At 37.8% G+C, this 14,626-nt stretch overlaps 2 protein-coding genes across 2 annotated transcripts; both read left to right on the forward strand.

Moving 5' to 3' along the window:
- Positions 1-775: 775 nt before the first annotated feature.
- Positions 776-4,079, forward strand: dusp2 (dual specificity phosphatase 2). Its single transcript, XM_082189105.1, has 4 exons — positions 776-1,464; positions 2,373-2,503; positions 2,611-2,830; positions 2,921-4,079. Exons 1-4 carry the CDS (start codon positions 1,071-1,073, stop codon positions 3,169-3,171), a joined length of 996 nt encoding a protein of 331 aa, XP_082045231.1. The 5' UTR covers positions 776-1,070; the 3' UTR covers positions 3,172-4,079.
- A 4,687-nt stretch (positions 4,080-8,766) lies between these two features.
- On the forward strand, positions 8,767-13,262 carry adra2b (adrenoceptor alpha 2B). The gene has a single exon (XM_082189393.1). It carries the CDS (start codon positions 9,905-9,907, stop codon positions 11,420-11,422), a length of 1,518 nt encoding a protein of 505 aa, XP_082045519.1. The 5' UTR covers positions 8,767-9,904; the 3' UTR covers positions 11,423-13,262.
- The last annotated feature ends 1,364 nt before the right edge of the window (positions 13,263-14,626 follow it).

A 14,626-nucleotide genomic window follows, 5' to 3' on the forward strand; every position in this document is an offset into this window, starting at 1 on the left:
CTTTGTCATACATAATGAAAATATATCTAATACTTGTTTACCTCTGACTAAACTTTACTGCAATGTACTTTGGAATGCATTATTTCAAATACAACAATAAAATAATTATATATTATGTTAATATGACCTTTTATTTATTGGCCTAATTTTCTTTTTATATTGATTATGCATTACATTCTTAAATACATTCTTATTTTTTTATTTCAATGTTTCTTTATTCTACTTATGTAAAGCACTTTGTGTGTAAAGTGTGTGTGTGTGTGTGTTATTGGCATCATTTGTGTCTATTCTTCTCTCCTGACAGCTTGCATCACCCACTGAAACTCTACACCTGCGTGGAAAGTTGTGGCACAGTGTATTTTACCCACACAAAATTACGCGGTACGGTCAACCATGAAAAATAACATCATCGCCTTCTGCGTGGTTTGATGTTACTTCCTGATTTAACGACCTAACTCTTGTGACCTTGCCCAAAGCCCTCAAGCCAACCGCACAGGTGTCATAACTAATAATAGGCTGTGTGCCAGTGTGTGTGTGTGTGTGTTGCCGCTGTGTTGTACGGCTCTATGGTAGCCTCACGAAATAAAAAACACGGGTAACCCCAACGACCACGTGCCGGTGGGAAAAGAAGAGAGCGCGTGAACACCCATATATGGAATGTCGGTCTAAGTCAACGGGCCATATATGGTGTTTCCGTACGTGACGTCTGTTCCTTATGTGGAAAACGAAGGCGTGGCTGTGGCGGAGGAGACGCGATACAAATACAGTTTCCAACCCCTCCTGTTCTGTAGAATCACATCTGCTGACAAATAAAGGTCTTTAAAACTAAGCTTTGACGAAATTCAGACGAAGATTATATGAAATTTAGAGTTAAAGACGAAGTAATAGGCTAATACTGTGAAAACACACCAGGCCTCCACGGACATTATTGTTTTGTGTCATCTATTTTTGTTATTGTTTATAGCACTTCATTTCCAGTGGACAAAATACGTTCCCATATATTGAACGCGCTTGATGCTGTGAAGAATATTCGTTTTCCACTCACGGCTGTTTGTTTGTCTGGAGAGGTCATGGGTATCGGCGACCCTCTCGAGATCTCAGGTAGTGAGTTAGTTCATATTTTGCGGACTCCCTCTGAGCTCTTCGCGTCTGGAGGATGCATCGTGCTGGACTGTCGGCCTTTCCTCGGCTTCTCCCGAGCGCACATCATCGAGTCCCGCAACGTCAACTGGAATTCCATGCTGAGACGGAGGTCCAAGAGCTCCGTGGTGTCTCTGGAATGGCTGGTGGCCGATAAGTCTCTCCTGGCCCAGCTGCGGAACGGGGACTTCTCTCCGGTGGTGGTCCTGGATGAAAACAGTCGGTCGGTCAGGGATTTGAAGAGCGAGAGTTTGGCCAGTCTCCTCATCAGTGCCCTTCAGTTAGAGGTCCAGTCTGCCTCGACGCACATATGCTTCTTACAAGGTAGAGTTCTCAAAACTAGAAATTTTGTCATTGTTTTTGAGGGATAGAACTTAGATTCAGTTAAATTGCTATACGTGCTATTTCTTTTATAGCCTACTCTAAAAAATTGGAACAAAGATTTAACGATTCATCATGACTACATGTTGTCATTCTTTTTGGGAATATTTTAATTTAGCTCTAAGTTGCTATGTTTTATATTTCTATAGGCAAAATGTTGTGCAAAATGTTGCACTGTAAAAATGCTGTCAGGGAACATAAACATGAATAACATCTGAATGAACCGTTTTATTCAAGTAAAAAAAAAAATTAAAATAAATTAAAATATAGAAATGTACCTTATTTTAAAGTGTTTTACAGTTTAATCAAAGGTTATTTCTAATATTTTGAATATTTAAATTTAGCTCTAAGTTGCTATGTTTTATATTTCTATAGGCAAAATGCAGTGCAAAATGTTGCACTGTAAAAATGCTGTCAGGGAACATAAACATGAATAACATCTGAATGAACCGTTTTATTCAAGTAAAAAATAAAAATAAAATTAAAATTAAAATATAGAAATGTACCTTATTTTAAAGTGTTTTACAGTTTAATCAAAGGTTATTTCTAATATGTTTTGCTGAAATTTGGAAGCCAATAAATAATTGTGGAGATGTTTGCTTGCTCTACAATGTAAAAAATGATATGATCAATAAGTTATGACAGCATTTTATTTTTACATTGCTCATCAAAATAAGTTAAGCAATTTTCAACTTTTTTTTCCCAATCAGTTTAATGTAATTTAAGTTGAAATGACTTAAACATCCAAGTTGATTGCACTTAAAAATTGAAGTCAGCAACTTTTTTTACAGTGTTTTTTGTCAAACCCAGAAAATGAAAATTAACTAAATGTTTTCTCTGACCATTTCTAGGTGGATTTGACGGGTTCTCTGCACTTTATCCAGAGCTCTGCTTTAACACTCCTGTCATGTTCTCAAACAATTCTGTTCTCAGTGAACCAGAGTCCATTGTGTCCGGAAGAAAGACTCCTCTCTATGATCAGGTTGGTGATTAGAAATCTCAAAATCATGATAAATTATACAATGACTTGTAATATCACACGATATCTTTTGAATATACTCATTGATTTTTATCCTTTTGGATTACCAGGGTGGTCCAGTTGAAATCCTCCCCTTCCTCTTTTTGGGCAGTGCGCATCACTCGTCCAGACGGGAAACTCTGGAACGTTGTGGGATCACGGCAGTGCTCAACGTATCCTCTTCCTGTCCGAACCTGTTTGAGGAGGAACTTCAGTACAAAACTCTGAAGGTGGAGGACAGTCTGGCCGCAGACATACGCGTGCTCTTTCCAGAGGCCATCCACTTTATTGGTAAGTCCTAATGGTAAAAACAGTTTTCAGAATCCTTCAGAAAAATAACAACGAGCTTAAAACTAACGCTCACCTTCATTGCATCTGCAGATTCGATAAAAGAGAGTGGCGGGCGAGTGCTGGTCCACTGTCACGCTGGAATCTCCCGGTCGGCCACCATCTGCCTGGCGTACCTCATCCACGCTCGACGTGTCCGCCTGGACGAGGCCTTTGACTTTGTGAAACGCCGCAGACAAGTCATCTCACCCAATCTAGCTTTCATGGGACAACTTCTGCAGTTCGAGACGGACGTTTTGTGCCCTTATTCTGTACTAGACAGAGAAAACAGCGGCACGTTTTAGTATCAGTCAAGAAATCTTGAACTGGCCCCACTAACTTTCAGATCTACTAGTCGCAGCTTTGACCTCAAAGACTGTGACAAATCTACAACGGTGCTTAAAGGAAGTTTTTGCTCGATGCTATGGGTGTACAAACTGACACGTGGGACCAAATGTGGCATCTCACCCTTTAAAACTAACACCATGGCATGACTTGCATCAACTGACTACCTGTTCTTGATTGTTTATGGCAATACAAACTATAAATAGTTGTCGTTTCCGAACGACCGCTACACTTAATAGCCCTCATGGAAAATGTAATAGTCACATGTCATTGTGACATTGTGTACTCGACTACTACTGTGATCTTATAACATCAACCCAAGATAACTTGTATCTGAGATATTGATGAAACAGACAAACAACTTCTGTCCTGCCAAACGTCTAAGATAGTCTCCTAAAGCGTTTTCATTTAGCCTTCAACAATAGTATATGTTCAGGATGTATGTCTGCAGATCATCATAGATGTTGCATCAGTCAATGTTCCATTGAGTGATGCTGTGACCATATATGGCTGTGACTTGTGGTTAGTCTTCTGTGTGGTAAATGTCAAGTTTTTCCATGAAGTTAGTCTAATTGTCAGTCTCAAAACAAGTTTTAAAGGGCAAAGACCTGACAAACTGTGATCCTAGGTCATTTTAAAATTAAGTTAAAATTGTGTTGCGATAGATAAAGGCACTAAAGCCATTTTGCTAATGTGTTTTATTTTTTTATAAAGTGTTATTTCCTTCGTTTTTGTGAATATTTATTTATCTATTTTCATTCACGCGATGCACTTTAAATTAGATTTGTTTTGATAAGATCTTTTGTAAGCTATGTGGTTTACTCATTTCAATATGTAAATAAAATGATGGATTCATTTGTTTAATGCAGTACTGAATGTGGTAGTTTTCTTTTTATCTTTTTAATCAAATCAATCATATATTTTTTGAATTCTTACACACTGACAGATTCTCAAACTTCTTTTGAAGCCATCCTCCTTATGCCCAAATAACCAGAATACATTTGAAAAATGTTCTATTTTAATATATTTTTAAATGTAATTTATTCCTCTGATAGCAAAGCTGAATTTTCAGCATCATCACTCTAGTCTTCAGTGTCACATGATCCTTCAGAAATCATTCTGATTTGCTGCTCAAGAAACATTTATTATTCTTTTTAATACATTTTTAAACCAATTACTTAATATTTTTGTAGAAACCGTAACATTTTATAGGAAATGTTTGGTAACACTTTACAATAAGGTTCATTACATTAGTTAACTACCTTAGTTAACATTAACTAAGAATGAACAATACATCTACAGCATTTATTAATCTTTGTTAATATTAATTTCAACATTTACTAATACATAATTAAAATCAAAGGTTGTATTTGTTAACATTAGTTAATGCACTGTTGAACTAACATGAACAAACAATGAACAGCTGGATTTTTATTAACTAATATTTACAAAGATTAATAAATACTGTAACAAATGTATTGCTCATTGTTAGTTCATGTTGGTTAATACATTAAATAATGTTAACTAATGAACCTTATTGTAAAGTGTTACCCTTATTTTTATACATTTTGAAACCAGTTGCTTAATATTTTTGTAGACACCGTAATAATATTTTTTAAGGATCCTTTGATGAATAGAGAGTTCAAAAGAACAGTTATTTGAAATATAAATCTTCTATTTTTATCAGTTTTAATGTGTCCTTTCTAAAACAAGTTTCAGTTTCTTAGAAACAAATCTTCCTGGTCCCAAATGTTTGATAACATTGCATATTTCTTATTTTATTTTACATGGTCGCACACTAGTCATTGGCATACATTCAAGATCCGTCCTTGCTCACAGCTGTGGTAATCTTATAAAAGTATTAATATGGGAAAATGCCACTTTTTGGATTGTTGCAATAGGATTCAAGCAGTGGAAATCTTTTACCACAGCGCCATCTGCTGGTTATTCAAAGTAAATTTTCTGAATTGCTAATACACTAAACCCCATTCTCTGAACCAAATTCTCAATATCCTAAAACAATTTGTCGAATAAATCCCTCTTTCTGTAAAACCTTAAACAAGTTCAGGCAATTAGACACCATTTGCAAATCTAATGCATTCTTTCTGCAAAACATTCTCATTCACTAAAACACATTTCGCACTGTGATGCACTTGTGTTGCAAAGGGGCAGCACAACTAAAACACAGCTGTCAACGTTTACACACAAAGACTCTTATTTCCAATGATGTGATCAAACCAATACAAAATAAGCCAGCTCAGAGTGCACAGGTGGCACAGGTGCAGTGAATGTTGATACGAACAATAGATGAAAACAATCTGAGAAGGAGAGGAGGAAGAGTATGTGAAAGAGGAGGAAGAGCAAGGTGAGGACAGTGTTGTCAAGGCAGTTTTTCCCTTTGCCTGGCAAGAGACGACACTGCCTGTGATGTGGACAGAGTCCTCAGGCCGGACCCAACATGAAGACTGGTCAACAATTAAGGGTGTTTCTCCACCTGTGACCCTAGACGCTGCAGGCCTCTGCCCTCCATGACCCAAATAAGGATTAAGCGGATTGGATAATGGAATAAAACTTAGGACATCTTCTAAAACTAACAGCTGCGATGCTGTCAGCCAAATACTTTGCAGTTTTAAATCGAAATTTTAATTGGATCCATCCATAACTGTTAAACTTTGATCCAGTGCCATTGAGGGGCTCATATTTCTGAATCACATATTACCCAGTAAATATTTAGGCTGTTAGAGCCATTACACAGCGACTGAAATCATATTCTCACTTTTCATTTGACCTGACAGCAGCATCTAAACAAATTATTTAAATAGTGCTTACCACAGGCTATGGGAATATTGGCAGTCTTGTCAGCTCCAATGCGCTTTGTCAGCTAAGTGAATTGGAAAATCTGCATGTTGTCCGGGGTTAATTCTTTTTGTGAACGCGCTACCCATCAGCTCGCTCATAACAACAGGAACATGATATAAAGTCACAGTTTGCTTTTGTTGTTGGGAATCGAGGTTGTTTCAAACAGCCTAACTAATGTTGCTCTGCATGATACTGTTTTCATTGTCATCAGAAACTGCAGAATTATCAGTAGAAGCGTGACATCCCTCTTTGTCTCTTATAAACGAACTTCCAAAACATTTCTGACATAAAATGGTCTGTAAAATACATCCAAGTCATTGGCTAATAAATAAAAAGGATCTTATTAAAGTACTTTGTTTGTACATTAGTTATACTCACATTAAAATGTCCATTACAAGGCTGTTTGAACTGCATACAAGAGGATCAGCCAAGCTGACATGGTTATCAGCGGATGAAGATAATCTCAAAATAGCCATAAAGTATAAAAAGAGTACTTATTATTGAAATAATAAACTTAAAATATGCTAAAAAATGCTGGGTTGCTTCAAACCATGTTTTGGTCAAAACCATATATATATATATTATTTTTTTACATTGCTTTAACTCATCAAAATAAGTTATATAAGATTCAACTACATTTTTTAAAGTCAGTTTAATGTAATTTAAGTTGAAATGACTTTAACATTCAAGTTGATTGTACTTACAAATTTAAGGCAGAATTATTTTTTATTTTTTTACAGTGGTGGGACTTAAGTACATCTTTATATGTAATTTCATAATTGTATAATTGAAATAGCCCATGTACTGTCGAATGTGACAATATGGTGAACTCAAATTTAATATAATTTCTATTGAAACTTGTGTCATGTATTTTAATATATTTGTAATTACACATTTGTAATGATGAAGTTGCAATTTAGTACATTTAAAAATATCTTTACTGTAAATTTAATAATTAATAAAACTACAGATTAAAATCTAGTACTTTGCTTGTGTTTTAGTATATTTTCATCACATCCGCATCAAAATAAGTGTACTTCTTTTAAGCATGACAAAATATTATTAAAACATTATGATTCAAAATGTAATTTAAGGTACAACTTTTAATGTGTTTTAAAAGTGTACAACCAAGTTCACTTAAGCGGCATTTTATTTCATCAATATTATATTGTCAAGTACATTTTTTTTTTAAGTATACACTACAAGTGCACGTTCAATACAATTAAGCGCACTTCTTTTACACAAGCGTTAAATTAAACGGCCTCTCTGATATATCAGTCTATCAAGAAGAAAATGTCTTCTCTCCAGAAGAAACATCATGAACTTCTTGAAAGCTATTGGGGAAAAATAAATTTAGAGTAAATGAAATGCAGCTTCCAAAGAGAACTTCATCCTCAGGAGTGTCAAGGTTTTAGATGGCATGCAGACATTAATGGAAAAATAACCTGACATGCAGTGGAAATTTTAACACCGGTTAAGATTTAGATAGCCAAGCAATTTAGTCCATAAGAACAGGCTTTAGAAGAACTTCATCCTGTAACAACATTGAAATAACTTCAAGGACTTTTGTATTAATAAAATATCGATACAAATATATTTTTTTGCTGGATCAATGAAGAAATAATTACTTATTAAATAATCAGACACCTGCAAAATGATGTTGAAATATTCTTCTGAAGACATGCCTGTTGGTATTTTGTTGTCCATGAGGGGGCAGCGCTTACCACAGGTTTGTGAATGAACAAAGTATCTATCTATCTATCTATCTATCTATCTATCTATCTATCTATCTATCTATCTATCTATCTATCTATCTATCTATCTATCTATCTATCTATCTATCTATCTATCTATCTATCTATCTATCTATCAAAACAGACAAATATTTCTCTAAAACATAGTTCTCTACTGAAGAGCTCTGTGCGAAATGCTGCTTCGTGCAAATATTTATTTAATATATTTTTTTTTTTGCATGCTGGAAATACAGCAACTCATTCGACCCTTTTGACACAACGTCCTGTGTTCTTTGCTAAAAATCACGACGGTAATACAGGTGATTCAGGAAACAACAAAAAATCACCGATCCTAATGGATACGCTTGAAGGGCTTCTAAATTGCGATTGGGTATATATGTTGCACTTTATCATCTGAAGAGAGCATTAAACCACTTGATCTTTATGAAATGAAGCGCGAATACGGTGCGGAGGAAGCGCTCGATTGTCACGAGTCCTTTTACGCACGAGAGCGCAGTCTGTGATTAAAGTTTTAAACGTTTCAGACAGGTCTCTGTTGCTTTTACAGTCAGCTTACTTTTTAATTTGTTGCTTTTTTTGTTGGATGTAGTCAACACCATGTGTTTCTGAAGTTTACGCAACTGCAAAACAACCTTTAATTTACCACAGCCTACATGATCCTTTACAATATAGCCTGTTTGCGGTGGTCGAGTTAGTGTTAACTTCTCAAATAAATATATAGCAACATTAATCCTGTATACTCTTCATTATGTAAATATCATTAGTCAAAATCATTACCTTTATCCATTTTGTATAGCCTACTACAAGCTGTTTGGATTGTTGACCTCTCCAAAATGTATTATTTTAATTGCACCCACTACACGGCTGTATTTGTTTTATGCTCTACAATAGAGTTTTATGATAGGTCAGGCTTTTATGTGGGAGGGAAGAGTTGCCTCATGACGCCCGTCCTGACATCACTTATACTGGGGTCCTGAGGAGAACCGCTGCGTAGATATGAAGCCAGTGCGGCTCGCGCGATACTTAAAACTGTCACTGAGGTAATGCGCGAGGCACGTAGGAGGCATTTAACTTGCTGAATGAGATACTGTGACTAAAACGGGAGAAACACGGAGGGAGACGGACGACAAGCTGTTTTCAGGCATACTTCTTTTTAGTGCTTTGGACATACCCGACACATTTTGGCGTGCCTCCGACTCTTTATAAGCCTATGCCTACTTTCTACACTCAGGAATGTAACAACGACACAACTACATCAGACTCCATCATTTATCATGGTAGTTGTTGCGCTTACATTCTTTTTGCAAACTTGTGAAAACTGTGAGGGGAAACTGGCACATCGCCGCGCGCTGCTGCTCGCTCTCTGGAGATTTATATTTAAAGCCTCGCGCTCCGTGGAGGGTTGTGCATCTGGGTAACCTACATTTAAGCATTCCAATATATTTGTTTTGTAAGAACTTATTAATTTATACCATTTTTTTTTATTCTTAACTTGAATATTTGTGTTGAATTACTGTTTTTCCAAATAATTTACAGAAGCATAATATTGCGCATCTTTTTTTATATTGCCAATTAATCTGTCTGTGCCACTCGTATTTTTGCATTGGTTCTAGGCGGATTTTATTAAATTTTTCCCCCTCACATTTCCTTTGTAAATTATAGTTAATTACAACCGCAAATAATAACTCATTAGATTTAATCTGACATTTAATTTATTTGATGGTTATCCTTTAAATCAATTCGCATGTTTTCATAACTGTTCCAAAACTCAGAAGACGTTTATTCCATTTTTTAACGTGACGCTAAATAATAAAATACCAACACTCGATGAGATGTGACATAACAATGGCTGCCTTATATTTACTGCAGTTAGAGATGTATTCATTCGTTTATACGTAAGGGGGTTTATACGTTAAGAGTTTATTTAATTTAATATTTAACAAAATATCTTTCACTAAGTTCTTATAGAAAAAAAAAAAAAAAAAACAGCTGAACGAAATTGTTCAAATTATTCTATCTACATTTGGATTAGAGAGAACATTAGTCCACATACACATCTAGTGGCAGGGCATTGGCAGTCATGGATAGCGCGTGCTTTGCAGGCACAGGTCTGCCTGGCCACAACATCAACATCACCGGAGGCACGTCTTCACCCACTTGTAACCAGAGTATGATAAAGCTCGCCCCATACTCTCCAGAAGCCACAGCAATCTTTGCAACAGCCATCACATTGATGATTCTTTTTACAATTGTGGGCAATATTTTTGTCATCATCGCTGTTTTAACCAGCCGCTCACTTAGAGGACCCCAGAATCTCTTCTTGGTCTCACTTGCGGCTGCAGACATCTTGGTAGCCACCCTCATCATCCCATTTTCGCTGGCCAATGAACTGATGGGATACTGGTATTTCCGTACCGTATGGTGTGAGATTTACCTGGCGTTGGATGTGTTGTTCTGCACTTCCTCTATAGTACACCTGTGCGCCATCAGTCTAGACCGCTACTTGTCTATCTCACGCGCCGTCACGTACGGCGCAAAGCGGACGCACAAACGCATCAAATGTGCAATTTTGGTGGTGTGGCTGATATCAGCAGTCATCTCCTTTCCACCGTTACTCTCCATGAACAAGAATAAAGGAGGTGCTGATTCAGATGGGCTGCCACAGTGTCAGCTCAATGATGAGCGTTGGTACATCCTGTACTCTACTATCGGTTCCTTCTTTGCTCCTTGTCTAATTATGATCTTAGTCTACATAAGGATCTACCAGATTGCCAAGCAGCGCACGCGGTGTCCACCAGGGGAGCCCCGCAAAGAGGTCCCAGCCAATGCCGCAACGGCTCAGCACAAGGAGGGTCTGCAAAACGGAAGAGGAGATGAAACGCCTGCTACCCTGCATAAAAACCCTAGGCCTCCAACTCTGGCTGTGTCCCAAGTGGAGTCCGTCCAGCAGGCGGCGAGCACCCCGATTGCCAACAACCTTTTGCAAGCCCCTTCGACAGCCCTGACGCCAACCACACCGTGTCCCTCCCCGTCTCCTTCGAATTCATCTGAAATGGCTCCTAAGAAACCTAAACACGGGAAAAAAGTGAAGAAGACCAAGAAACCGCCTGACAACAATAACGTAGAGAGCATGAGCTCTGACTCAGACACAGAGCAAGGTGGGAGGGGGTTAGAGGTCCCTTGCACTCCGAGCGTGACACCTAGTGGCATCCATTCCCCCGCCACTATCCAGAAATACAGAGACATGATCGCCACCGCCAAAGGCGCCAAGCTGGTGACCCGGAAGACAAAGCAGGAAGGAACGCCCAGCTCAGCACGGCGCAAAGCAATGGTAAACCGAGAGAAACGCTTCACCTTTGTGTTGGCGGTGGTAATTGGCGTCTTTGTCATCTGCTGGTTCCCCTTCTTCTTCTCGTACAGCCTACAGGCTGTGTGCCCAGAGACATGTGCCCTGCCAGACCCACTCTTTAAATTCTTCTTCTGGATCGGCTACTGCAACAGCTGCCTCAACCCAGTCATCTACACCATCTTCAACAAAGATTTCCGCAGAGCCTTCAAAAAGATTCTCTGCAGGAACACCAAAGGCACATTCTTCTGAAGCTCCTGAGGTGGATTGCCTCCTCAGACAACAAATATCCAGCTATTCAGAACATGGACTAAAATAAGCACAATAACGGTGCTGTTGCGATGTAAACGAAGGGCTTTTTGTGCTGCCCGGGACACCATGCGACTCAAATGACTCTATTTTGTCCAGGTGACCGCCCCAGGCTTTGAATTCCTGGATTCGAGCTATAAATGGGGCTAATCCAAAAATATTCACAGACATTGACAAATCAAGGCTTAAAACAAAATAATTTATGTAGACCATCGAACACCTGCGAGGACAGGCCACAGCACAATGTCATGGAGTTCAATACGAAGGTTATTGCATTTTCTCCCCGTTCTCTTTCCTTTCTAAGAACACAAGGCCTTGGGGGTACTGCAAACGCGGATTTCTCTAAGGATTTCAAAGGTGCACCATTCATAATCTTTACGTACAGCTTTTCCATGCTGATTGGTCTACCTGATGCCTACACAGCTATACTTCTGCAGAACAAAGCTGAAAGACACAAAATACTCTTGTGGAAATCCTTGCCAGGGGCAATGTGTATGAAATGAGCTGACGCAAGTTTCTCCGATTGAACATTACGGCTTCTAGTTACAGATCGCCCCCCCCCCCCCCCCCAGTGCAGGGCCATTGGGGAGATTTCCAGCTATGCTTTGATACAGAAAAGCTCTGTGAATACAGAACACCTGTCATGGATGTGGGAAAGCTCTCAATTTTTCCATCTTTGGACTGGTTGCCAATAGGCTTTAAGATAGCAAAATGTTTATTACAGGAACTTTTGATATGTATTAGGACAAATGGTCTTTTTTTAATATAATAAGACTCTGCGTCATACTTTGAACTTCAATGACTGTGTCAGATGACACAAACCTCCTGATTTCACTGGAGGTGCTCTTTCTGACTTGGTTCAGCACTTTTCTTTGTATAAAAGAACAAATGATTATTTGTTGGTGTACACTGATCTACTGCACCCTAAATGTCTGAACATTCAGCAGGGTGATACTTTGGGACTAAGGGCTGATAGCAGTGATGCTTTCTATTTCTTTTCATTGTCTTTTTTGCTAATGATCCCCATGTGTGTGTGTGTGTGTGTGTGTGTGTGTGTGTGTGTGTGTGTGCAGAGCAAATATTATGAATAGGTATGTGTTGTGTCTGACTGCCGTGTATGTTTGGAAATGTATGCTGTGTGTGAGAGGGTGTGCGAATGTTGTTGTGTGGAGGTTTCTTTGCATACGTGATGGTGTGAGTTCACATTCCTCCCCTGATTCCACTGGCACCAGTTCAACTATATATGTATGTGCTTGATAAATGTGGCTGGTTTGCCATATCTGCCATTGCTATGATTCAGCTACTTCTCATGCCAATGCTTTTACATGTTTTGCTGCTAAATTTCGTATCTTCTTAAAGCAGAGTTTATTTCAAAAGAATATTTTTCATTGTAGTTCATTTTGAACAAATAACTTTGAGACAAATGAGGCAAATCTAAGCTGAGAGTTGTAAATTATTATGTGAATTATTTTGTATTTATTTATCCTATTTCCTATGTTTTCCCCTATATATATATTTCCCATTTTTTGCTTTGTTTTGCCCTTCAGTTTGAGCTACAATACAATTGAAAATTCTACTGTATGCTACTTTTTTTGTTTTGTTTGTTTTTTGGTATGACTTTTTTCGTATGTGTCAGGACATTGCATTCGGGCTGCAAATTAAAAAGCTTTGCAAATGTCAGGATCCTGTTAACTGTATCCCTTTTGCCTCCTTGACTCCTCTTTCTTCAGTGTAATGCTGTTGGTTTTCCACTGCTCTTTAAAAATAAAACCGCTGAGCTGTGTGTGCCAACTGACTCATTGCTGTTAGAGAAAACCGATGGTGCTTTATACAGATAAACAGATTTTTATCTTGACAGACTTCATTGGGACACAGCATTGAAAATTAAATAGCGTTTTCTATTTGGAATGGGCTTTATGATAACCAGGCATTTCAAAACTTCTTCTCCAAAACAGAGTTTTGTGTCTGCAAACATGTGGAATTGACTTGTAGGATTTTTACAGATTATAATGCAAATATACTAGAAACTACAGATCATTTATAGAAAGGAAATTTGTATTCAAATGCCAAGGCAGATGTTTTGATGTACAGTTTAGAATATGAGATTAATTGGCGCTTTGGCAGATGTATGTGGATACGGTTGGATAATCTCCCTTAACAGTCTCCCTTAAGGTCCATTTGACACCCTTCAAATCCTTTTCAATAAATTAATATTCACAGGCATGATTGCATTAGGAATTGCGATGTTTCTGAACACAATACAATGGGATTGAGGATTAATACTGGACTGAGTTTAATACTGTTACTGCAGGTTCAGCTTCTTTGATGTTAATTGCCTTTTTTTTTTTTATCAAGACAGCACTTTATAAATGGTGGAATAGAAAATGGCGGGGGGAAAATTCTTAATATTGTGTGTATTTTACAAGATAAGAGGCAGACTCTGAACTCAAACAGAGACGGAGATTAATTTCTGTTAATTGCAGGAAGATGCTGCATTTAATAATTGATGTGGTCTCCAAATGAAGTGTGTAAATAATTTTGTATGGATTAATAGCCTTCACTTTTCCTTAAGAATCTACCCGCAAGGTCATGCTCTGGCAGAGCCTCAAACTCTTGATTGCATTGCTTTGATTTGCAGAGAAATTGAAATCATTCATCTACAAATATGGAAATGTTATTCCAGGGGAATTAACATATTTCCCAAAGCGTTGGGCTGTCTAAGAACACCTTTCATTTAAATAACTAAAAAAGTAGCTCTGGCGAAATTCAGAAAAACACTTCAGACACATAGTCTGGTTAATGCAGGAACTGGAAAGTTTGGGAAATTTAAGACCTACTTTTTAAACAACAAAATCTAATTAGTAGTTGTGTAAGAGTCTGGCAGCATGGGGTAGCTGTAAGAAGACAAGCAAACACGTCTTTGCAGAGCCCACACTCAATTTGCTAAATAAAATAAATGAGCTGAATTTAGTCTCTGAATCCAAATATGTATTTGGTACAGTGAAGCAGATCTTCAAGGCCATGCTACATAATCTTACGCCTGAATGGAACACAAAGAAAACGTCCCAAAGTTTTTTGTGTTGTTTTTGATATGCATAATAAAAAAACACTCAGTCTTCACCATTAAAAGTTTATACAGTGTGTAAG

Source organism: Leuciscus leuciscus, assembly GCF_965113295.1.
Source record: "Leuciscus leuciscus genome assembly, chromosome: 13".
Taxonomy (NCBI): Eukaryota; Metazoa; Chordata; class Actinopteri; order Cypriniformes; family Leuciscidae; genus Leuciscus; species Leuciscus leuciscus.